Consider the following 26,820-nt stretch of genomic DNA (forward strand, 5'->3'; position numbering starts at 1 on the left):
TTTCATCCAACAGTGTTATGTGATCATTACGGTCTGGAAAGCAGGGGTGTAATTTACCATCACAAGGGTGTAATCATGCATTGCTGTGGAAAACAGCATTCATTTGTATCTTGCTGTGCTACACTAGCCTTCCAGGGTTTGCAGTTTGTTGTCCCCCCCCGCCCCCACATCTGTCCTTGAAAACTAAAGTTGAGTCTTTGCTTACTCTCTGATGCGAGAATGTCTCGAATCATCTTCGTGCATGTGCCTGAAATCTCAACAAAGGTACTTTGCATTCATTCATTTTTTTTTCTTTTCTCTCAAATGCATAGTGGGGGGAAAATGGGCCTTTCCCAATCAAAAAAACCAATCAAATTCTCCTTGACAAATGGTACAACATAGACATGGGTTGTAAACACTTTCCACCATGCAAATTTGGAGTCTGAATATCCTGCAAAGCTGCTTTTCCACTGTAAAAAAAGAAATGCATGGTAACTACCACATTTGCATTCATAACACACGCACACACACACACACACACACACACACACACACACACACACACACACACACACACACACACACAAAGATAACCACAGAAACATCAGCGTCAAACTGACACATAGGCAACAAGTGAGGAGCTCATTTTGATCTGATTCTGCAGAAATAGACGTCCGTGGTAAAAGAGTAAATCGTTTCTGTCTGGAGTCTTCTGTCTATTAAATTATAATCTCAATCTAACATTCGAAATGGATGATTCCCTTTGCTTTCAACAGTATTTCACTTTTGACAAGACTCGGCTCAAAACAACCATCCTACAACATGACAGATCACTCAGCAAGGACCAAGATATCACTTTGGTTCAGAGATGTTCTTGGAAAAAAAAATCAGAGGAATTGGAAGTAGATCATTCCACCCCAATTTGCACTCCTGGCAACTGTGGCTCACTTGTTATTAAGGAAGTAAGATGTGCATTTCCCAAATGATATACTTTATTAAGAGGACCATCAGTTACAGTTCTTACACCCATCTCTTTTTATAGTTTTTGTCTGTGAAAGCAAAATTAAAGGAAAAAGACTTACACTAATTACCCAGAAAGCAACTGCATTGCAAATGTAACAGCACTCCTTGGGGAACAGTATATCAAAGCCAACGGCAACTATATTAAGAAACGGCATTTCGTCAGGAATGATGTTGGCTTATTACAAGACCAAGAAACTTATTTCTATAGAAGTTATTTGTAGGGGTAGAGATCATGACACTTATATGACTGAAGGTGCCCATTTGATAACACAACACCTGTGATAGAGTTGCTCCAAAGCCACCGCAGCTTTCTTCTAACACCCAAGCCAAGTATTCACATAGGCACTGGGACTAAATACTCTATTAGTTACATCAGTACTTGTGGATTAGTGAAGGAAAAACATAAAAAAGTAAGGAAATTTGTGTTTGGTAGATTATTTCTTTGTTGTAACAATGCTTCCTGGCAACAAATCTTATACCGTTGGAAAGCCCGTTTATTTCCCTTTTAAATGGGGCCACATATGTAAGGAACATGCATTTGTGGGATGAGCAGCAGAGCTGAGTATGTGGGTTACGCCCATGAAAAATTTGCCAAATCTTCTCTGCCAGTGCCAAACAGCTTATTTTGCTGTTGCTATTGACTCTTGTTTTGAGCTTCTGGTACCCCAGGTGCTGACAATCAGCTGCCTGATAGAAGATTTATTGCCAAGAAGCATTGTTACAACAAAGAGATAATCTACCAAACACACATTTCCTTACTTTTTGTGCTAAGTTTAGTTACTGAAATCTACTACATGAAAATAGCAGATGAGTATATTTCTGAAAACAGAGAGGTCCATTGACTTAACTGGAGCAAATAATTCCAGCGCCTAGTGATAAATATTCAATGGTACACATGAAGAAATTGAAACAGCCTTTGTTGTTTGTCCCTAGAGTCAAACTTAGATCCGGTTTTAGCCACCAACTCCAAGTTTTTAAAGATATTCTACTGGGCGGCACAATGTCCCAGTGGTTATCACTGTTGCCTCACAGCAAGATGGTTCTGGGTTTGAACCCCCGGCCATCCCAGGTCCTTTCTGTGTGGAGTTTGCATGTTCTCCCTGTGTCTGCGTGGGTTTCCTCCGGGTGCTAAGGTTTAATTCCACCATCAAAAAGACATGCATGTTAGGGTTAATACTCCTGCCTGTGTCCCCGAGCAAGGCAATGGAAAGAAGAACTGGAGTTGGTCCCTGGGTGCTGCAGTTGCCCACTGCTCCTGTACAATAGGATGGGTTAAATGCAGAGGACACATTCATTGTACCCTGTGCAATGACAAAAATAAAGTGTCTTTCTTCTTTTCTTTCTTTCTGTGGTCTTTTCTCACTGCATCAGTCATTTTTTTGGTATGCGAGAGCCTTTCTAGTCCAACCCACCCGTTATAAGAAATATTGTATTAGTGCTAACTAAGTCATCAACCAAATCAGTCTTGATCTGAGATGACAACATTGCAGCGATTAAGTAAATCCTCTTCTCAATTTGGAGCCATTTAGTTTTATTTGAGACTATGAAGAAGAGTCCAAATAGGATACGATCAATCTTTCAGAGCCAGTAAGAAAATAGCTAACTTCAAACAAAGTTGTTTATTATGCCTCGGAAATGCATTGCTGTCTGTTGGCTCTGGCAAATACTGCAAAGAACTCTGCCAGTACTCGACTGCAAAGGCACCGCTTCCCTTCCAGCTCCTCTGTAAATAGGAAGCAAGGGTGAACTCCTTGTAACAAACTAGGCCTGCTGTTATGCTGGCAGCAGACGAGCAGCTGTCCTGCCATGGCGATGGAGCTAAACCTGCATTTCGATTGGCTATGCTAAAACCCAGCAGCCCAATGGGATCAATTACAGGAAGAGAATCAGCCCCGGAGTGCCTGTCATGCGCTCATCTCCGCACTATTTTCCTGTTTCCCCAAATGGGAGAACTTTTAGAGTCATTGCTTGGTTTTTAGGCATACAAACAGTAGGCAACAGTGCCAAAATTGAATATAGACCGGAGTGGTATCCAACATGTATCACTGGAGTTATTTCAATTTCGGATACATCTATGGTTGGCTACCTAATAAGCCAAGGGATCCTCAGAGTATTTGAGATGATTTCAAAGTGAAGATATGCTGGATTTTATATTGCGGTTACAACACTTCCACGCCAAGGACATGCAGCTATGTGGCAATGCACCAACACACATTCATATCGTATACCACAGCCCACACTTGTACGGCATGAACATAAACATGTACACATGCAAATACAAACATTATTACCTCAAGAGAGTTTCATTAAATGCTCATATTCACGTGCTAGTAATCTCTTATTAGAAGGGCATCACACAGCATGGAGGACAGAGGGAGGAAGGGAGCTACAGAGGCAGAGAGAGACAGAAAAAGCAAGAGTCAAAGAGACAGAAAGAGAGAAAAGGGATGCGTTTGTGATGGTGCATGAGAAAGACACCTTTAGCTCTGCTGTCTATTCCTATTGGCAGATCGCGCCTAACTCCAGATACGGCTGATTACAGCTGTCTTCTCTGCTCACTATTTGGTTAGTGACGGCTGTGCTTGGACAAGGAATATTTTCATGAATGTTCCCGCTAACGATGAATCCCTCCAAATTAACCAGGTGAGAACATTTTAACGCTTCATCCAGGAAGAAAAAAAAAAAACAACACTGACAAAAGTTGTGCTGACAACTGCTTATGACAGATGTGGTTACTGGATTAATGGGATCATTGGAGTTTTGAAAATGAACTGTAGCAGCAAAACTAAGATTGAAAAGAGAGAGGTCCGCTGAAAATTCCTGTTACTTTACGATATTTAGGGGCAGGGCAGGAACTTTTAATTTACAGGTCAGTATACTCCTACTACCGCTACTGCTCATAATAATGATTAGAATGCTTGCAATTATCAATGATAATTATATCTCCATCAGTGCAGCACAACTTGGCATATCTGCAATTGCATCAGGAGTTTGTTTTTTTTTCCCCTGGCAGCATCACTTGTTAAGGCGTGCTCCTCTACAATTTAGCAATGAACAGATTCAAGCAAATAACATGACAACGCTGCTCTAGTCATTAAAGGGCAATTCCGGTATTTTTAAACATGGGCCCTATTTTCCCCATCATTTGGGGTCTAAATGACTAATAGGGGCAAATGCTTTTGGAACTGGTCCAGTAATGGTCCAGTTTCGTGGTCCAGAAAGTTGAATCGGGCCCGTGGTGGTCATGGCCTCGAGGAGCGGGGGAGCATCCTTTATTTTTCTGCATGGAAGGTGGCAACCCTAATAGCCACTGCAAGACCAAAAACAAGTTATTACTTATTACGTAAGTTGAAGAGAATGAGTCAAAACAAGAAAATGTTTTGCTCAATAGAAGTGGGTAAAAGTTAGAATCCCGTGGGGGGGGGGGGGGTATTAAAAAAAAATACCATTGACAGAACATATTATAGCAGACTTGACCGAAAGATTATAGGAAATGTGGTTTATCCTTCCACTAATACACATTACACGATTTTATTACAGAAGATTTCTCCCATGCTCTTGATTAAAGCACGCTAATAAAGGAATATTAAAGGAACGTGAACGGCCATGCTATGATAGCTAATTTGTGTGCTTTCAGAAAAAGGTATATTGTTTATCTGTCATATCCATAATAAACACTCTAGTTGGGAGTAAATTGGAAGGCATATGGCTTTGTTTTTACTCAGGAACAAACATAATTGTTTTTTGATAGATGATAGCGAGCGATGAATATGTTGTGAAAGCAGCACGATGAGCTCAATTTCTATGTATTTCACTTTCGTAAAAAAAAAAAAAAAATAAGCAAGAAATTGTTGCATTAATATTGCAAGGAACACTGCACTGTAGCTCCCTGAAATATTAAAGGATGATGTAAAAATCCTCTTTTAATAGTCTGGAAGACTGTTGATATATTTGAAATACTCCCTTGCGCCAGTGGTAGCAATTTCTCTACTACTGTCGAACACTAAGTTATGATGGCAGGTAGCTTAAGGTGGTCCTACTGCTCTTAGTCAAACTTTCTACCACCGTCAAGCCCACTCTCCCATTTCCCACCCCAAAGTTGGCACACACGCTAGTTTTGGGCACGTCTACAAGCCTTCTGCAGTGCCACTAACAACAGGCGAGGAGATTTAAAGAGTTCACCCCATATAATTTGCCTGAGAGATGGTGGTGGGTACAAATGAATATTCACCGTTTACAGTGCCCCTGGCAAGACATGGCATGCAAAGCAGAGGAAATGTTGAGGAGCCCTGCACGAAAACAAAGTCCACCACTAATGAATGGCAGGAGATATGATTGCCTTGCTGTAAGGCAAATTAAATCAAGAGGACGCCATCATAGCCCCTGAGACAATGTGCGGGCGTCACCGTGTTGTGTTCTGTGTTTACAAGGGAGTGAAGTCTATGTTCATTAAACCTTGGGTCAAGCGGAGCGTGGGTCACAGGGGTAAATTGGGCAGAATTGTCTATGCATGAATATCAGTTTGCAAGTTAACAACAATTTAAGTTTCTGCATTGCAAATATATGACAATTGTGTGTGCGTGCGTGTGTGGTATTTTTTTTTCCCAGAAAAATGAATTGTGCACATCAGGGACATGCAGAGGTTGTTAGAGGGGCAGGGGCCCAAATTCACAATAGTTGATGTTTACAAATAAATAAATAAATAAATATATGCCTGGAATGGCTACTTTTGCAACACTATTAAAGGGACGTTAAAATGTATATGTATTTAAAACAAAGCCATCACTGAGGTTGGATCAAACACTGCTACATGGCAGTTAATTAACGATACATGCAAAGAAATATGACGTGTAATGACGTGTGATCAAGATATTAGAGAACATTTACTGACAGAGAGAGAGCGAGAGAGACAAAGAGAGAGAGAGAGAGAGAGAGAGAGAGAGAGAGAGAGAGAGAGAGAGAGAGAGAGAGAGAGAGAGAGAGAGAGAGAGAGAGAGAGAGAGACATTGCTACAACAAAATATCCTAAGAGCCTAAGGATGCCACATTGGATCCCATGATATCAAGCAGTCAGCACAAGGGTTTACACAAAGCTGTAGGCTAAACAACATTAACTATAACAGCGAGCGAATGTTAGTTAGCTAGCATATTACATTAGCTAGAAAGCCATCGAGACAATAAGACGCCATTAAAACATTAAACCTGCTGTGGTGCGATGGGGCCCTTCTTTTCATTGGATGGGACGCGAGAAGTCCACCATATTCCACTGGTTCCCCCATTACCAGCAAAAGGTATCAGCTAACGATAGCTAGTTGGCACATTTCGAGCTGCTAAATAGTTCAAGCAATTCTTCTAAAGCGCATCAATATCAATATAAAATGAGAATGCACGGTATATTTATACCTTGTTTGGCCACGTACCTGATGTCTGCCTCAAAGTAACTCGCCACACTGACTGACCCGCTACCCGGCCAGTGCCCTTGCCATGAGTGCAGTTTCACGCCTGCGATTTCTTCCCCACAGAGAGGCTCGGCGCTCACAGTGCTCACCGGTGCAGCAGGAAACCAGGGGGGAGGGAGGTAGAGGGTGTCGCCAGGGAGCACCAATCTCCCCACCTGATATTCGGATTCAATCAATATGTGTTCAGCAGGGCAGGATGTGCGCCAACAGGAATTTATTTATTTATAAAAAAAGAAGAAAAAAAAACACCCTAGAAAAAGGGCACTTTCTCTCTAGGGGGCCAAATGTCAAGTGTTCAAGGCCCCTTTGAGGTCTATCTACGCACGTGTGTAGTGCACATAACTTCCACAAGGCTCATTGTCCTGTATGTAAAGTGGTGGAGTGGCTTTAGAGAGATGCCGTGGTCATGAAGCGGCAGCTTTATGATTCAATAAGCTCCATGAGACTCTGTCTCCATGAGCTTTTCACCCTCCTTTCTAGCTAATAGGCTATGAGCAGAAAGCCGAGGGTTAAAAATAGGACAGATCTCATTCAACATGTCCAGGCTAAGGAGACACTCATCCATCCACACTTACGAAATCTACCCACTTTAATCAGCGACACAAGATTTACACTTTAAATGTAAGCTAATGGGCCAGTGTGAGTCTGCGAGCAGGTACAGGTCTCCATGCCCGGCTTAAAATGCACACTACTCTTGATGTGTGCTAATACTGTCTACGTGCGTCCCCCCCACTGTTAACATAACATTTCTAGGTATTTGGTCTGTACTTGCATGGGTTATGTTTAACTTGTTTATTAGTATGTTTACAGTACAACACAACACTACCCAGGCCCACCCCTCGCCCCTCACCTTTATCACCATTAGCATCCTGCGGCCCACCATGTTCCATGAGCACACTTCCTCTTTTTCCTTAACTAGGGTTTTAATTCAATCCCTACCCTTATAAAAATATGTGTATTTTCACCACAGTCCCTTTCTGTATAATTCCATCGCTTTCACAAGCGAGGAGGCTTGCGGGAACGGTGAAGCACGGTGAAGCTTCAACTATACATACATTTGTGTTGTTGTTAATGTTTTGATCAAATAGGGTTAATTTAATTAGAATTATTATAATTAACTAAGGTTTTAGCCAGGGCAAAACCTGTAAATATTAAAAAGTGCCTCGTGACAAAGCCAGAAGCGGAGCTGCCTGGTCTTGTGTACAGCTCTAATCCGTAAACATGAGCCGTCTGCATGCTGTTGTCTGGACTGGTTCTTTAAATCACATGCCTGGTCTTCACCGTTTACCCTCTGTTGCCTCGAATCATTTCATGTTGCATTTCATCACCTTCTTAAAATAATGGCCTAAGTCATATTTTCAAGTTTTTCAAAAAAACAGAATAAACTGAAACTGAAACAAGGTTTGTCAGTTTATTCTGTTTTTTGAAAAACTTGAAACATATGACTTAGGCCATTATTTTAAGAAGGTGGCGATTTTGAAATTTAGGGTTCCGGTTTCCGGGTGATGGTGCAGTCGAAGTCGAAAGATAAGAAAAAGACAAATGTGCAAATGCCCCCCCCCCAAAAAAATAGGCATCTACATTGATCACCATAGCACCTAAAGTGGCGTAGTGAAAGACAATGGACACCAGAGACTACTCCAGATGCACTAGACTGAGGTCAAAGGTCACACTGTGTCCTTCCTTATGGGTGCATCTGCATGGCTTTGTGTGTGTTCACAAACATTTTGTGTCTCTCAATTGGGATATGTGAAAAAAATATGTGTGTGTGTGTGTGTGGTCAGCACTGTTGCCTCACAGGATGAAGGTCCTGGGTTCAAACCCCCGGGTTGTCCAGCCTTGGGGGTCACCTGAGGTCATCCTCTGTGTGGAGTTTGCATGTTCTCCCCGTGTCTGTGGTGGGTTTTCTGCGGGTGCTCCGGTTCCCCCCACCATCAAAAGACATGCATGTTAGGGTTAATACCCCTGACTATGCCCCTGAGCAAGGCAATGGGAAGACGAACTGGAGTTGGTCCCCGGGTGCTGCACGGCGGCTGCCCACTGCTCCTAGCTACACAGCTAGGATGGGTTAAATGCAGAGCGTAATTTCCATACGGGGATCAATAAAGTATCTCAAAATTAAAATAAATAAATAAACTAACGAATTCCTGTTACAGTGTATTACTATGAGTAATCATGGCATGAATGAATGAATGATGAGTCATGGTAAGCTCATCGGATCATCAGCCACGTCTGTAACTCGTCAGTTCGGCCTGTATTACAATTAGCTAGCTGGGCAAAGCATTTCTAACAAACTGGCGAAATCACTCTGCTACGGAGTCAAGACATTTCTCTTTCTGTGCTGTTTATGAATCGTAAACGTGTGCCGCTGCACTGACATGATGGATGTAGTTATGGAAGGTAGGATGAGGGCAGGAAATGTTATAATGTCAACGTTTTGCTCACACTCTTACAGGAACCTGTAAATCAATTTCTCCCCATTTTTTCAATTCATTTTTCATTAACTTAATTCATCGTAAAAGCAATTTTAGATTTCGCCATGGTGTAGGTAATGGGGATACTATAAAGACGTCCTTCAAATGTGAGGTGAGGTAGACGTCACCATTAGAGAGTGAAGACAGCGGGGGTGTCCGGGTAGTGTGGCAGTCTATTCTGTTGCCCACCAACACGGGGATCTCCGGCTCGGTCGGGGCGCCTGTTCGGAAGGGAGGGGAGAACTGGGGGGGAATAGCGTGATCCTCCCCCGCGCTACGTCCCCCTGGCAAAACTCCTCACTGGTGAAAAGAAGCGGCTGGCGACTCCACATGTATGGGAGGAGGCCTGTGGTAGTCTGCAGCCCTCCCCGGATCGGCAGAGGGGGTGGTGCAGCGACCGGGACGGCTCGGAAGAGTGGGGTAATCGGCCGGGTACAATTGGGGAGATAAAGAGAGAAAAAAATCCCCCCCCCCCCCCAAAAAAAAAGAGAGAGAGAGAGAATGAAGACAGTACAGGTAATAAACTGACATGTTGGTTAACTTGATCAAGCCTCACTCTGCTATGGGTCATTTAGCTTGCTACACGTTATCTGACTTCAGACACATCTGCATTATTTCTACTCCAGTTCACAGTGCTCCTTTGCTTCCTCTACTCATAAAAACCATGTGTCAATCTCCCATCAGCTGTTATATCAGTGAAACGCGCAGGGGTTCTGCGTTTTCTAGAAGTCTCCTAAGTGTCATCCGGCCAACGCCGAGTAGCGCAGCAGAGGAGACTCATCACTCCTCCACAAAGTCAAGCTTTAGTATTTAAGCGCAAGGCCAAGCCCTCTACTACCGCCGCTGCATGGCGAGTCGGGAATAGCAGAACCGGAGAACTTTTCAGCTTGACAAAGAGAGTTTTGTGGAGTCAAACGAGGCCACTGGGATTTCGAGGGAAAATCCAAACGTACCGCCGCACGGAGACATTAAAACTAGTGCAGTCAGTCACACACACACAGAGAGTATCTGGAAAAGGAAATGTTTTCGCACACAACTGAGAGTTGACAATACTCCGGCTGCTAAGTTGAGTGAAATGGTTGTTCTCCCCCGTACTTCTATAGCTTGCTCATTATATCTCGGTGACGCGATGTCTGTCAAATGCACTGCCGTTTACAAAAGTAAAGGAAGAAAATAATAACGACACGAATGAAAAGATGATTTTTTTTTTCAATCACATCTTGACAGAAATTTAAACAAACGAGCACGCGTGAATTTGGCTGTGTTGGTCCTAGTTTATCTCTCACAACTGCGGCAAACACAGGACGCATCATAAATCAAACTAGGGAATCTATCAGATGAGCTTCTCTGAGATACAGTTCTATCATGTGGTGGTCTGTGGGTTTTTCATCCATTTCTATATTGGGAGTGAAAGAGGCAGTGGTAGACTAGATGTTAGAACAGCCGGCGTAGGGGTGTCCGGGTAGCGTAGCGGTCTATTCCGTTGCCTACTAACATGAGGATCGCCGGTTCGAATCCCCGTGTTACCCCCAGCTCGGTCAGGCATCCCCACAGACACAACTGGCCGTGTCTGCGGGTGGGAAGCTGGATGTGGGTATGTGTCCTGGTCGCTGCACTAGCACCTCCTCTGGTCAGTCGGGGCACCTGCTCGGGAACTGGGGGGGAATAGCGTGATCCTCCCACGTGCTACGTCCCCCTGGTGAAACTCCTCACTCTCAGGTGAAAAGAAGCGCCTGGCGACTCCACATGTATCGGAGGAGGCATGTGGTAGTCTGCAGCCCTCCCCGGATCAGCAGAGGGGGGTGCAGCAGTGCCTGGGACAGCTCGGAAGAGTGGGGTAATTGGGGAGAAAAAATGGGGGGAAAAAAAGAAGAATAGCTGGCGTAACATCCCTTGGTTGTCAGTTTGAGACAGTAACAGGCCGGAGAATGTGCCTGTCATCGTGCAGCTCAGATAGGAATGTGTACGTCTCTATTTATGTAAAGCAGCATGACACTGGATAGGAGCATGCATGCTCACCGTGCCTGTATAAGTAAAGGTTAAATACAGGGGGCGCTTTAGAGACTCTGGACTTCCCATAAGGTATGACTGTCAGTGAGAATGTGCCCGTAAGCATCCTTCAATGGACTGACAGCCCCTAAAAGATGTCTTCCTGCCTTGTGACCAATGGCTACAAGGCGAGGCTAAAGCCCCCTGCAACCCTGATCGGGAAGAGCTGGATCAGAGATTGAAAGGACGCATGTATGAATTAATCAATCAATAATTCAATTAATTAATTAATTAATCAATGAATAAATTAAGCGAAGGGAAGCTTCAGAGCTTCTTCGGTGAACACAAACGAACTCACTAGTGAACCCAGTAACTACACCACATACTGGCACTTAGATGTCATTAAATGCCTTTTCTCCTTAACTAGCAATGCAGTTGTGAATTAACAAGCAAACAGCATCCTCAAACATGAAAGTCACTGATTACATTATCAATTCTGCAATGCTTGTGCAACACTGTTTACTACCGGGACACATTATTTAGTCAAATGTATTCCAAAGACAACATCCAAATCCCTTTGCAGTCAGCTAAGGTGAAGGCTTAACTTCTGCTGCCTATTTACGGGCTTGGGCTGGAATAAGCATTTTTGTTTGTTTTAAGCTGAATCATAAGGAATAGTCTTCATTAGCGTCTTTACCAGAAATAGGACAAGGCAAGCTGGGGATTATCGAGCTGTCCACATCTGAAAGGTTGAATATGTGCAAGAAATACCTTAAACAATTAAAATTGATGATGTAAATCTTGTTTCTCCATTTTGGAAATCAAATGTGAATTGATCCTAATTTCATAGTATCTAGACAACAAGCACAGATGTAAGCATTATTTGTTTTTTTTTAACATGTTTTGTATGAAGAAGAGCTGATAATGATAATAATAGGAGATTCATACTGTGTTTCACTGTCATGCTAAAAGATAATTTGACATTAAGAACAGCTGGTCACTCATTTCGGAATAAAATCACAGCATTTAAAGGTCTCATATAACCAGTCATCTTGGCAAAATGGGGTTTGCAAAAGCACATTGGAGTGCTGGGGTGTGCAAAAACCCCGAAAAAAAAAACAAAACAAAAAAACACATAACATTTGCCTGACTGCCGCACCCCAAAATGTAAAACTAACACTTTGTCTGACTACCCCCACCAACGTCCCTGAGACAGTGGACAAGCGGTATGACATTGAATTTTATAAGGTTAGCAGCTTCTTCACCCCACACTGCCCGTCTTTAAAAACAAGTTCCCTTTGGAAGAGAAGCCGGCATTTGTCGAGCTGTGCACGGCGAGGTGTGGGCTGGGCTGTGCACTGAAGCTGTCTGGACGTTCAAAGTGAACGCCGGGCTTGACAGGTTTCATTATTTTTCGGTGAAAAGACTGACAACCCCACCCCTCTGCCGTCCCAGCCCCGACCAACCATGGCATTAAATAGGATGGGACATGCATGGCTATAACCGTCGGCTTTCAAAAAACACTCCCACAAGGTGGAGGCCTTGGTATTAGCAGAGGCGGTGCAGCGGTTTGGGACCACCGGGCTTTGCTGGCACTTTAGCCTCGTTGCTTTGCTCAAACAGAGGATGCTCTTCGCAGAGATCACCAGTACACGAGTGATGTCGCCAGTACTCGGCTGCATCTTATACTCAGGTTGGGTCACTGATGTGCCCATAGTCACAATTAAAGGTACAATCCTTTAATTCAAATGTAAACAGAATGGTAGTCGACATAATACAACATACTAGCAACCTGCGATCACTCCCAAATTGAGAAAACCACTTAACGGGTCCTTTAATTGGGAGACCACTTAACAGGTCTCTTAAAGCAAGAACCAACACCAAACAGCAACTAAATGAAGGTTTCTAATGTTTTCTGATGCTGTAAGATACGGCGGCGTATTAGGCCATTTTGTAGGTTTAAAAAATTGTCTTTTGGTTTTTGTTCAATTTTGTTTTGTTTGTTTGTTTACATTTTTTGTTTGTTTGTTTTACATTGGTACAATTTGGAAACATCGACGTAAAACAAGCTGATTTTCAATTACGATTGGTTGAGAAATACACAAAAATGCTAATTTTTAGTTTTTCAATAGATTCTTCAGTTCTATATGTTTAGTTATATATATATATATATATATATATATATATATATATATATATATATATATATATATATATGAATATACCTCGATTTTATATGACCATATAAATGACAGATTGGGTTTTTAAGAAACACTTTTCAATTTATTTATTTTTTCCAATAGCGTATAGTGACACTTTACAATAGATGATGATGACAAAAAGCAAAAGAGATATTTGACAACATTTTCCATTCCTGACAGATAGCTTGGCTGGAAGCGTCCATTGTGTTATAATAACTGACCTGTGAACTGCTTACCAAAACTACACCAAACACTTGTGCACTAGCAAAGCAGGAGTGCAGATCTGACTCATGTCATTCACTCAGTTTGCATTATTTCATATTTCAAAACACAAATGACCAAACCAGACAGCCAACATTGTTCATGTTTGACGCGAACTAACCCTCGCTGCTGTTTACCTCTCCTTTTTGTATGTCTGGTAATCTGTGTCTTTACAGTAATTTGCAAAAATGGAGTAATTTGCAAAAATGACATATAAGTGGTTCGGATAATGGATAAATGGACATTTTGTGATTTCTATTTGTCAGTTTTAGAGATTACAGGGTAAAGATGAATCAATTGCAAAGTCATGACATTGGCACATTTTCAGGGGCTGCTTAGATTCCCTTTAGGGGACAAAACGAACATCTGAAGCCATTTTGTGACGTTTCACAGTCCCAGAAGTCAGTGTCCTTTTCAGGGCAGATCTACACAAAGTAATGGAGAAATAAAATGACTATCTACCACCGTATGTTAATTTGCTGTAGTTAGATTAGATGCAGCAACCTCGACCAGTGTAAAGATCTGCTCATTCAGGTTGTAGAGGAGGCAAAAGGTGTAGGAGGACCTTGTCTTAGCGTCTCCTTCTCTAACAGGCGAACAGCTCCTTCAGCGCAACGCAGCAAAATGGGATACATCTGAATCAGTGCGGCACGATTTGGTGAAAAGGTCATATTGCAATTACTGTGGACAATATCGTGATTTGCGATGCAACACAATAATCCAATTTATACATATACAAATAATAGAAATTTGTCGTGTTGCCGCAACATGAAGCGACTTTCATTTTGCATTGTAGTAAATCACTGTAGTAAAATTTGCATTGTAGTAACACACGCGCTTGCTGTAGTACAAGGTTCGTTCGTTGTAGTAAATCCGGTGAACGAACTACAAATAAATAAATAAAATTGACATGACCACTTAGAGACTCTGTACATCAACGTTAACCAGCTCATTATCATCAGCATCCATTTTTCCCTCCTTTCTGGTCTGCACCATGGATGTACCAGCACACAGCACACTGGGTAGTCATGTGACCGCAGACTGCACACGCTTCCCTGCCTAAAACAGAGACTGATTGGTCATCTCTTAATTACGGGCGTAGATATGCAGACTGCACACAAACAGGCGCTCCCACACGCACTTTTTCATTATTTAATGAAATCGCAGCCTTCTGCGGTTATATAACTGCACAGGCTGACATGGCGATTGCGACTGTGATTAGATTAATTGTGCAGGACTAATCCGAATAATCCAGATCGACATCCTAAAATACCCAGGATATTCAGGCTTTAACCTTCCAACGACTGCCAGTAGTTCCTCTCCGTTCCCCGTTTCTTATCTCCCACTATTGACCCATGGGGGTTATCATAAAGGTCATATCTGATTTAAACATGACATTAAGTATGGCACACATACAGTGCAAGACAAAGCACCATTCGGTGTTTGAGTACATGTATTGATTTCCAACATAGCAAACATTTGCCGAGACACCGTAAATCCGTACAGCGTCCGATCTGTTGACAAGGGACGACCGCTTCAATCAAATGGATTTCACGCAGCTCCGCGGACGCCACTTGACAGGATGTGACAAAAGAAAAGTTATTTTCATAACGGATTATGAAGGACTCATCCTTTACATTGCACTATATAAATCAACAAATGAGTGCCAGAGATATAGCTTTTCACAGTATAATGGACGCCATTGAAAACAGCACTTGTTAATCAGTGGTAAAATGAATGCTGTGGAGAGGCTGTCAGAGGCACTATTCATCGACTGGAAATGAGTGTCCACGGGTTACAATTATTCTATCAACACACAGACAGGCTTTGATTTGCAAAATAGCTGCAAAGGGCTCACCAAGTGTCCTCGTTATCAGCTATTATATTATTGGATACTGAGGTGACAAAATGGACCCTTAATAGCAAATCACTAGTCATCAGCAACTGGTTTTATTGTTAAATACCAAAGTAGGTCAGCGGCGAGGACAAAAGGAAGAGGCGGGGGACCAATGTAAAATAAGCAGAAACAAAAAAAGAAAAAAGAAAGGATAGATGTAAGGAGGGAGTGGGCAGGAGGTAGGAAGAAGTTAAAAGGACAAAAGAGAGTCAATGATAGATGAAAACGAAAAGGGTGAAGAAATGGAGTAAGAAGGTCTGAACCCTCTTCGGGAGCAAGTTGCACAAATTTGAATCATGCCTGATCCAAATATTTAGTCCGGTTATAATGGTCCATTTGCAAAACTAGTTTTGTATTGTATATGTCCACTAAATTTTCACACAGGTTAAAATACTCCACCTGCCAACCAAGTTCAGGACTGATTTAAAACCTACAATATTCACATCACCGTCTGTGCCTTTGTTTAAGACTGATCTTAGTCTTAATATGGATTAAGAGAATTTAGAGATCCAATAAGTAAACAGAAGTGATATTTACTTATCTGTTGTAAAACCTGCTTACAATAAAGTGGTGGAGTTTGCTTCAAACATAAGTAGGGTTTGTTACTATGGTGACAGCAATACTAAAGCGATGGGATAAGCGCTTCAGAAACCCATTTTCTCTGTTGTTGTTGTTGCTAATGTTATTGACAGGAACATCATGCTATTACCTCGCTTCCAGTGTTGGTGCCTAGCCCCCCCGTTGGACATGGTCTGACCTTGTGTTTTGTTACAATCTGAGCTTTCACTCGATCTATGTGGTTTCTTACCGTGGTGGTCTTGATGCGGCCTCCCGGCTGTGTGCAGGTCCAGCCTGACTGGTTAACCAGGAGGTCGCAGCCCTCGTCCTCCAAACATGGCAGCATCTTACACCACTGCCGGCTCCTCACTATACCAGCTGGAGGGGGAAACAGGAGGAGAACAGAAACACAAGATGAGGCCTCACTGTGATGACTTAGACCACAAGGATAAGAAGTAGGAGAGGATGTTGGTCTAATGCAGGTAGTAGCTCGGTAGCTTAATGAGGCTGACAGAGAGAAATAAATAAATAAGTAGATAGATAGATAGATAGATAGATAGATAGATAGATAGATAGATAGATAGATAGATAGATAGATAGATAGATAGATAGATAGATAGATTTTTTAAAACTGTGAAAATCTTAATTCAAACGTGACATATTGCATGGTTAAATTTAAAAAAAATGCAAATATGTATCTGCTGGGCCTCATGATAGATGCTGAGCAGTCTGTGGAGTCACTTTGACTTGATCCACTGATTTAATATTCGTTTTCACAAAGGCCCTCTCTATCTCACAATGGCAGCCACGGCTCTACATTTATTGAGAGAGGAAAAAAAATATATAAATGAGAATAAAAAGAGAGAAAACTAGAATTTTGACAGCTGTAAGTGGTGTCACAGAAGACTTCAGATATTTTCAAAATGGGAGAAATACACTTGGCTATATATCTTAACCCAGCCACTAATTAACTCAGCCTTATTAACCCAGCCACTGAGGATGCACAAGCCAGTACATTCTTAGTGCCGGTCCCAACCTCGGATAAATAGGGGAGGGTTGCGTCAGGAAGAGCATTTGGCTCTTCCTTCCCTTGCCAAATCAAATATGCGGATCCTAAATAAGATTTCCATACCGGATCAGTCAAGGCCCGGGCTACCAGGGTGCCAGTGGAAACTATGTTACTTTTGGGACAAGGAGAAGGAGAGGGTGATATGATGGAGAGAAGGGCAGTAGGTATACTGTGTGTGCAAGAGACCAGGCGGAAGGACCGTAAGGCCAGGAGCATCGGAGGTGGGTTCAAACTCTTCTACCATGGTGTGGATAGGAGGAAAAACGGGGTAGGGGTAATCCTGAACGAAGATTATGTCAAGAGTGTTTTGGAGGTGAAAAGTGTATTGGACAGAGTGATGTGTATAAAGCTGGAAATTGAAGGTGGGATGATGAATGTTATCTGTGCATATGCCCTGCAAGTTGGGTGTGAGATGGAAGAGAAAGAAGAATTCTGGAGTGAGTTGGATGAAGTGGTGGAGAGTGTACCCAAGGAGGAGAAAGTGGTGACTGGAGTGGACATGGGCATGTTGGTGAACGGAACAGAGGTGATGAGGAGGTGATGGGTATGTATGGTGTCAAGGAGAGGAATGTGGAAGGACAGATGGTGGTGGATTTTGTGAAAAGGATGGAAATGGCTGTGGTGAATATGTATTTCAAGATGAGGAAGGACCAGAAAGTGACATATAAGAGCGGAGGAAGGTGCACACAGGTGGACTATATCTTATGTAGAAGGCACAATCTGAAAGGGATTGGAGACTAAAAGGTGGTGGGTGACAGGGGAGAACGTAGCTTGGCAGCATCGGATGGTGGTCTGTAGGATGACTTTGGAGATCAACAAGTGGAATAGAGTAAAAGCAGAGTCATGGATCAAATGGTGGAAGTTGAAGAAGGAAGACTGTTGTATGGAGTTCAGGGAGGAGTTAAGACAGGCACTGGGTGGTAGTGAAGAGTTGCTGGATGGCTGGGCAACCACCGCAAAAATTGTGAGGGGGACAGCTAGGAAGGTACTTGGTGTGTCATCTGGAAAGAGGAAGAAAAGACAAGGAGACTTTGTGGTGTAATGAGAAAGTACAGGAAAGTATACAGAGGGAGAGGTTGGCGAAGAAGAAGTGGGATAGTCAGAGAGATGAAGAGAACACAGGAGTACAAGGAGTTGCAGTGTAAGGCAAAGAGAGAGAGGTATCAAAGGCAAAGGAAAAGGTGTATGGTGTGTTGTATACGAGGTTGGACACTACTGAAGGAAAAAAAAAAGACTTGTACCAATTGGCTGCACAGAGACAGTGAGCTGGGAAGGATGTGCAGCAGGTTAGGGTGATAAAGGATAGAAATAGAAATGCACTGACAAGCAAGGAGAGTGTGTTGAGAAGGTGGAAGGAGTACTTTGAGGGGCTGAATGAATGAAGAAAATGAGAGAGAAAGTTGGATGATATGGGGATAGCAAATCAGGAATGCGGTGGATTACCAAGGATGAAGTGAGGGCAGCTATGAGGAGGATGAAGAGTGGAAAGGTGGTTGGTCTAGATGACATACCTGTGGAGGCATGGACATGTTTAAGAGAGATGGCAGTGGATACCTGAGGAGTGGGGAAGAAATGTGGCTTTATCGATTCTCAAGAATAAGGGCGATGTGCAGAGCTGTAGTAACTATAGAGGTATAAAGGTGATCATTTACAGCATGAAGATATGGGAAAGAGTTGTGGAAGCTTGGTTAAGAGGAAAGGTGATGATTAGCGAGCAGCAGTATGGTTTCATGCCACAAAAGAGCACTACCAATGTGATGTTTGCTCTGAGAGTGTTGATCGGGAAGTATAGAGAAGGTCAGAAGGAGCTACACTGTGTCTTTGTAGATTTAGAGAAAGCATAGGACAGGGTGCCGAGAGAGGAGGTGTGGTATGAGGACGTCGGGAGTGGCAGAGAAGTATGTAGGAGTGGTGCAGGATATGTATGAGGGCAGTGTGACGGTGGTGAGGTGTGCGGTTGGAATGACAGATGGGTTCAAGGTGGAGGTGGGATTACATCAAGGATCGGCTCTGAGCCCTTTCTTGTTTGCAATGCTGATGGACAAGTTGATGGATGAGAGGCAGGAGTCACCGTGGAATATGATGTTCGCGGATGACACTGTGATCTGTAGTGAGAGTAGGGAGCAGGTTGAGGAGAGCCTGGAGAGGTGGAGGTATGCACAGGAGAGAAGAGGAATGATGGAATACCTATGCATGAACAACAGGGAGGACAGCGGAATGGTAAAGATGCAAGGAGTAGAGGGGGCAAAGGTGGATGAGTTCAAATACTTGGGATCAACTGTCCAAAGTAACGGGGAGTGCAGAAGAGAGGTGAAGAAGAGAGTGCAGGCAGGGTGGAGAAGAGTGTCAGGAGTGATTTGTGACGGAAGGGTACCAGCAAGAGTGAGAGGGAAGGTTTAGTGATGAAGAAGGGCAGGATTAGGAATGATTATATTAGAGGGACAGCTCAGGTTGGACGGTTTGGAGACAAAGCAAGAGAAGCAAGATTGAGATGGTTTGGACATGTGCGGAGGAGAGATGCTGGGTATATTGGGAGAAGGATGCTGAATATGGAGCAGCCAGGAGACAGGAAAAGAGGAAGGCCAATGAGGAGGTTTATGGATGTGGTGAGAGGACATGCAGGTGGCTGGTGTGACAGAGTAAGATGCAGAGGACAGGAAGAGATGGAAAGGGATGATCTGCTGTTGTGACCCCTAATGGGAGCAGCCAAAAAGAGAAAGAGGACGCTTGGTTATAAATCTGTCTAATATCCTTTGCCTACAATCAAGCAGCAACATGGGAAAAAAAAATCTTACAACATAGTAGAAAGTGATCTTATCCAAAGCATAAACTTCTAATATCATCCATCCGTAGAACTTCTGTTACTTGTTTTCAAACAGAACATTTGCATTATTGGAAAAAGCTGTGTGTACATTTACAAAAACAGAATGAAGAAGTAAGGTCTGCATACTCCCAAAAAGGTCCAAAAAGGTCCCAAAAAGGTCTCAAAAAGGTCTGCATCGCTCCCAAAAGCTATTTTATTCGGCAATATTTCGATCAGTTGGATCGTCCTCAGGCAAATATGACTGGTAAAAACTGGCCTGTTTCACCCACTCATATTTGCCCGAGGAAGATGCCAAATGGGTTTTGGGAGCAAATTTGGTATGCAGACCTTACTCCTTCATTCTAGTTTTGCTATTTTTGTCTTGCACCTTAATATTTTCTGGATGTGCGCATACTTAGTTTCTTTTCTCAATTTTCCAAAAGGAACAGGAAAAGACAGGTGAAGAGGCAGCTACCTAACAATGTACCCAATACACACTGCGGTCTCAAAGGTGCATAAAAACTAAACATCAACACATTGTTTTTATATGTTGTTAAGTTTTAGTGAACCTCTAAATAAGTAGAACCTCAACTTGACTTCATCGAAGATTTCATCGAACATACTCTCAATAAATGTGTGATATCAAGAGCAGTAAATAACAATAATAATGATAAAATAAAAATAAATAAATAGCAAATAAGTGAATAAGTAGAATGTCAGTTTGACTTCATGGAAGATTTCATAGACCACACTCTAAATAATTGTGTGATATCAAGAGCAGTAAATAATAATAATAATAATAATAATAATAATAATAAAATAGCAAATAATAAGTGAACAAGTAGAACGTCAGTTTGACTTCATGGAAGATTTCATAGACCACACTCTAAATAAATGTGTGATATCGAGAGCAATAAATAAAGAAAATGTAAATATCCATAGTTATATTATAGTACCATGCAACTATCCACCCCAGAAGCTGTTTCCAATTTTACTGTCACTGGAGAAAGAGAAGAGATGGTTCTGACTGGATAACATTAGTGTGTGTGACCTCATGAAATTGCACCATTTGATGACAAAAAGCAAAGGGTTGTTGCTGTGTTTACTGTAAGTATGCTTGTGTTTTCCCATCCATTTATTCACGCGCTTGCAAAATGGTAAAATAAAGATAAACGGAGCAACAGAGGGAGTAAAAAGAAGAAGAACACGGGGGGGATAGAGGGTGAGAGAGACAAGGGAATGGGAGAGTTGGGGGGGAAGGAAAGCAAGCGGCGGACAGGTACGTATAGGCTATATTTGTAAGGGAACGTGGTGCTTTCATCATGTCTCGGGAGCAGCCCATAATTCATTGTGATGGCAAGAGGTCAGAACAATTCAAGATATAGACATCTGTGCAGTAAGTGACCCTGATGAAATTTCCAAAAGCACAAAAAAAAAACCCAGGCATATAAAAATATTATGTTATATAATAGAACAGCCACGCTCCAAAGAGCCTTCCCCTCTTAAATAGACCCTGTTTATTATATACACTTAATCGTACATGCAGATCTATTTATACTAAAATAGGACATTCTCACACCCACATTTGCATACCATGCCACCACTGATTGGCCCACAGAGAGGGGGGAGAGAGGGTGGAGGTAAAGAAGCAGAAGAAGAGAGAGAAGAACAACAGGACAAGAAGTCGTGGGGAGAAGGGGGGATGGTGGTGCGAAGCCAGAAGCACGTGCTCGGGTCTGAGGGAGGATTATAAATGCCTTGAAAATAATAAGTAACAGACACGGAGAGAGGAGAGGTGACAATGCTGTACGGTAAGAAAGGTGAGGGCCGCCACATTGCGCCCGCTCAGCTGACGTAACGGGAAGGAGAAGCGCCGCACAACATTGTCTCCGTTGAGCCAAATCAACTGCAGCGGCTTAATTAAGCTGCAGTAGATTTGCACGGCAAACTACAGATAAGACGATTACAGCAGTCACACTTGGGATCTGCCGTCACTGTAAGTGGGTGTCGTTACACAAGACCTGCGATTTATGCACTGTGGAGATTCATTCATTAACTGTATCAGACACTACAGCTACCACTACGACTAATAATAAGAACAATAATAATAATAATAATAATGATGATAACAACAATAATAATATTATTATTAATAATAATTAGAATAATAATGATGATGATAATATCAACAATAACAATAATAATAATAATAATAATGATAACAACAATAATAATAACAATAATAATATTATTATTAATAATAATTAGAATAATAATGATGATGATAATATCAACAATAACAATAATAATAATAATAATAATAATAATGATGATCATCATCATCATCATCATTATAATGACAGTAATTCTTGCAAACAACATATTGCAAGTGAGCACACTGAAAATGCTGTCATGGAAAGAAATATCAGAAAATATTAAAAAAAGATAACGTTGCATTAATGCAAGTCTCTCATCTCAGAACTACAGACACACTTTGACGGAAATTGAATTTGAGGATTTCCCCTCTGTAAGCCCTCTCTAACTTGCAAGGGCTAGTCCTGCAAGCAGATGGTTAAAAGACGCTTGTGTTGTCTGTCCACGAACGACATGATGTCTGCAGGAGTAATTTAGAGTAGATGTGAGATGCATACGTGAAGAAGGGCCTCTACAGCGACGACTCCCAAGTTTTGATTTGGGTGGGAAGAGCTAACAGGGAACCGGTAAACATGTCAGCCCCCACAAATGATGCACTGACACGTTTTACAGAGATAATAGCAGTGAGAAAACATTATGCAAATTAGCAGAAAGTGAATGGATGATCAGGGGGAAGACACGCGTGCATGTGAACATTTTCAGACTGGCTACAATTGGTGAGAAAGTTACGCTGGTTTAAATTTTGGAACCTTTTTTTTTTTTATCCCTCCCCCCTCTTTTTCTCCCCGATTGTGTCCGGCCAATTACCCCACTCTCCGAACCGTCCCGGTCGCTGCTCCACCCCCCTCTGCCGATCCGGGGAGGGCTGCAGACTATCACATGCCTCCTCCGATACTTGTGGAGTCGCCAGCCGCTTCTTTTCACCTGACAGGAGTTTCGCCGGGGGGGCGTAGCGCATGGGAGGATCACGCTATTCCCCCCAGTTCCCCCTCCCCACCGAACAAGCGCCTGACTGACCAGAGGAGGCGCTAGTGCAGCAACCAGGACACATCCAGCTTCCCACCCGCAGACACGGCCAATTGTGTCTGTAGGGACGCCCGACCAAGCCGGAGACAACACGGGGATTCAAACAGGCGATCCCCCATGTTGGTATGGAATAGACCGCTACGCCACCTGGACGGCCTACATTTTGGGAATTTTCTGGCCTGCAGGGTGCACCATTTTGGGCCAGTCATTGTTATTGTGTAAACGTCGGAGGTCAGTGTATGGTTGCATCCCCCCCCAAGTATCCTTAAAATCAGACTGATGGTACCCGAGATACTGCACATGACCGACAGTACACTGCCTTGTCCGGTACTGTTTATAAGGGGGGGGGGGGGGGATACCTGCGGTCAGTTTAGACTGGAGATGACACTTAGCTGCGTGATGAAACGCTTCTGTCAATAAGCGTCGCCTCCAGTTGAACTGATTCAACCTCTTTGGACCACTGACAGCCAAACGGAGACCGATCCATATCACATGTCTAAACGGCACCACAGCAACAGTATGGAAAAAACAGAAACACCTGAAAGGGTCATAGAGCCAATAACGCCCTGCCGGAAGATGCCACATAAATACCTATCTGACTCCAGAACGACCATATAATATTAAGATATAGTAATGCATATAGAATATATCTTCCTTGCACTTTTACTTTAGCACTGGTTTTGCTCTTAGATGCTTGTTTAGATGCACTTATGACCTCTGATGACTAGTAGTTCTCCTGATTTCCTACGTTAAATGCACTTATTGTAAGTCGCTTTGGATAAAAGCGTCGGCTAAATAACTGTAATGTAATGTAATGTAATGTAATATAGAAAAAAAAACTGTCATCAGCTAACAGCATGTATTAACTGTCTCTCAGCCTTCTCTCGACTGTCTCTCCTCATCAGCAAGTATTAACTGGTCAAAAATATGTATATGCACTGATCCCAGCTCCAACAAAAATAGAGACAAGAAACTATACATAACATACAGAGATAACATGACACAATATCTGCCCTTCTGTACATACTTCCATAGGAAAAGAAGTACCACCAGTGAAAACGTGTTTATAATAGATGGCCTAAATCATAAATCCTTTACCCCTGCAATGCTAATCACTTGTCCTACCCCGGAATCTAAAAAAGAAGAAGAAGAAAGAACAGAACCCCAATTTATGGTGTAATAAACACATACATTTCATGTCATAGCCCTCTCTATCTTATTTACAGAATATATATATATATATATATCGGTCACACACACTCCCACGTATCTGTCGAACTCGGCAAAAAAAAAAAAAAATCCTTCACTCAATGACTTTCAATCAGCCTAAGCAAACCCCAGAACTGTGATCTCATTTTGGAATGAAATGCACTCGGTGGGACCAGGAGAGGCGTGGGGCGTTCCTGCAGAGCCGCGGCAGACTGCATTACGGCGTGCGAGCGGCGGCCCTGGGATAGATAGAGAGAATGAAAGGGTACACGGACCTGTAATACATAGCCGAGTAATAACTTCTCCCTTTGGTGCTGGGGGGGGGGGGGGAGAGGGGAGGCGATTGTGATAGCCCGTTAGCCCCAATTATCAATCCAATTCTCTATTGAACAACATGAAGGTGTGGGGGAGAGGGGTGTGTGTGTGGGGGGGGGGGCATCTCCCTCTCAGCCATGATACTTAATTAAATTCTTACATCTTCTCAAAGCTCTATCAGATGGGGAGAATGGGCTGTGAGGGAAAGAGGGATTTAGGAGAGAGAGACAGAAAGACAGGGAAATGGGACGAGTGGTGTAATACGTAGTCCTGTCGCTACGGGCAGGAAGTAGGGGGCTGTGCCCGCCCACCCGGGTTTGAATAATAAATCATATGCACTCTACTGTCTTTTGTCTTGTGATTTGCACATCAAATTTATATATATATATATATTGCATTTTTCTGTTAAAAAAATAATACTCTCTTCACATTCCTTATAAATGAAGACGTTAAACTAGAGAAGTGACAGGTCGTTTCTGATCGAATCAGGGTCGCCTCCCCTATCACTGGCCGAGCGCCATTTTTAGTAAGGCGGGGGGGGTCTGGAAACACCACCTTCATCTTCACTGAGACGGAGAGCTGCACTCAGAGTCATCTCAGATTGTGTGTGTATGTGTGTGTGTGTGTGTGTGTGGGGGGGGGGGTACATACACTGTGGTGTTTATTTAGACATGTGGCCTGTGTTGTACTTCTAGTGTTGTACTTAGTGTTGTTTAGCCTACAGCTTTGTGTGTACCCCTGTGCTGACTGCTTGATATCATGGGATCCAACATGGCGTCCTTAGGCTGTTCAGATATTTTGTTGTAGCGAGGTCTCTCCCCCCCCCCTCTCTCTCTCTCGTCCCTGCCTCCCCCCCACACTTGAGTGCCAAATTGACATCAACCAGATGAGAGGCTGCACGTCTTCGTTATGATTAGCCGCCCAACACGGGACACTGAGACCATTCAATGACCTTCCCAAGCTATCACAGATGGGCAGCTCGCCAGGAACCACCCTGCTTTTGATACGGGTACTAGATTCACAGCAAGACACGGGACCACCGGAGGGACCTCCAGACGACCTTTTCAGGTGATCGTCACCGTTGAGCACAGGGAGAAGACTCAGGGCTCTCGTTTCCGGTCAAAGGTGGGGGCGCTAGCTCACGTCGCTAGTCGCTAGTCTTTCTTGGTAACTAAATGGGGGCTGGCTTCTGTTCCAGCCAATCAAATCAGCTCCTCTCATCCCCTTTAAAAGCAGCGCCCTTGCTGTCTTGGCGAACAGCCAGTGTCGTAATGGACGGCGGAGGTCCAGACCGGCTAAGGCGGAAAAGCTTCTGCCAGGAGGAAACTGATGCCCTTGTTGGGGAGGTGCAGAGTCGCCTAATGCGCATACAACAGACATGAACACCAATTCCAATGTGATACGAGACAACACGCAAACATGGTTATTGGACAGGCTACCGTCTATCGTGTCTTCGTTCTCACCAGCGTCTCTCTTTCCTGCGCTTCTATGAACACAGCAGGAGGCCTTAAATAGCTGTGATCACGGATCAGTTAGCCGAGGCAATCAGTTCGCTCTTTCAGGTAGCATGAGGTTAATTGAAATATTGAAATTCCCGTCACCATGTTGTTTTCCATGCGTAGTGACGCACGTGGGCTGGTTTATGTCGGAAGACGATGCTACACGCGCAGTTGTTTTGGGGTTAAAAAGGTTTAGGACGGTAGTCATTAGTCAGGTTATTCATGAAACAGGCCAACGTAACACACACTAAAGTGGCGTGTGTGACTTGGATAAGTCTGCTTTAGTGCACCTTCGCCTAAACCCCGGAAACTACCACACGACGCCTGCGTCTGTGCTAAGACGTGGTCTGACCAGGCGGGGACACAGGAGTCATATTTGGTTTCACTTGACACCAAACTAGCACTCCACCACCCGATACCCCCCCCCCCTTTTTTCTCCCCAATTGTACCCGGCCAATTACCCCACTCTTCCGGTCGCTGCCCCACCCCCTCTGCCGATCCGGGGAGGGCTGCAGACTACCACACGCCTCCTCCGATACATGTGGAGTCGCCGGCCACTTCTTTTCACCTGACGGTGAGGAGTTTCACCAGGGGGAGGTAGCGCGTGGGAGGATCACGCTATTCCCCCCAGTTCCCCCTCCCCCTGAAGAAGCGCCCCGACCAAGCAGCGGAGGCGCTAGTGCAGCGACCAGGACACATACCCACATCCGGCTTCCCTTCCGCAGATGCCCCCACAACCCGACTGACGCGCCCTCCACTGCGCCCCCTATGCCCATTTCAGTGCAAGCGATGTCACGGAAAGCCCGGAAGTTAGCAAACGTTCCCAGGCGAGAGAAAAGCCAGCTCGCACCCAACGAAACTGCCACGACGTCTGAGTTATAGCTACCGCCGGCATTGTGCCGCCT

At 43.5% G+C, this 26,820-nt stretch overlaps 1 protein-coding gene across 1 annotated transcript in view; it reads right to left on the reverse strand.

Moving 5' to 3' along the window:
- Positions 1–26,820, reverse strand: part of LOC130114445 (chemokine-like protein TAFA-5) — a 136,456-nt gene that overhangs the window by 50,551 nt on the left and 59,085 nt on the right. The window contains exon 3 of the mRNA XM_056282328.1: positions 16,091–16,218. Coding sequence (XP_056138303.1) covers positions 16,091–16,218 — 128 coding nt within the window. The remainder of the gene's footprint in view (positions 1–16,090; positions 16,219–26,820) is intronic.

The sequence above is a fragment of the Lampris incognitus genome, chromosome 6 (assembly GCF_029633865.1).
Source record: "Lampris incognitus isolate fLamInc1 chromosome 6, fLamInc1.hap2, whole genome shotgun sequence".
NCBI lineage: Eukaryota > Metazoa > Chordata > Actinopteri > Lampriformes > Lampridae > Lampris > Lampris incognitus.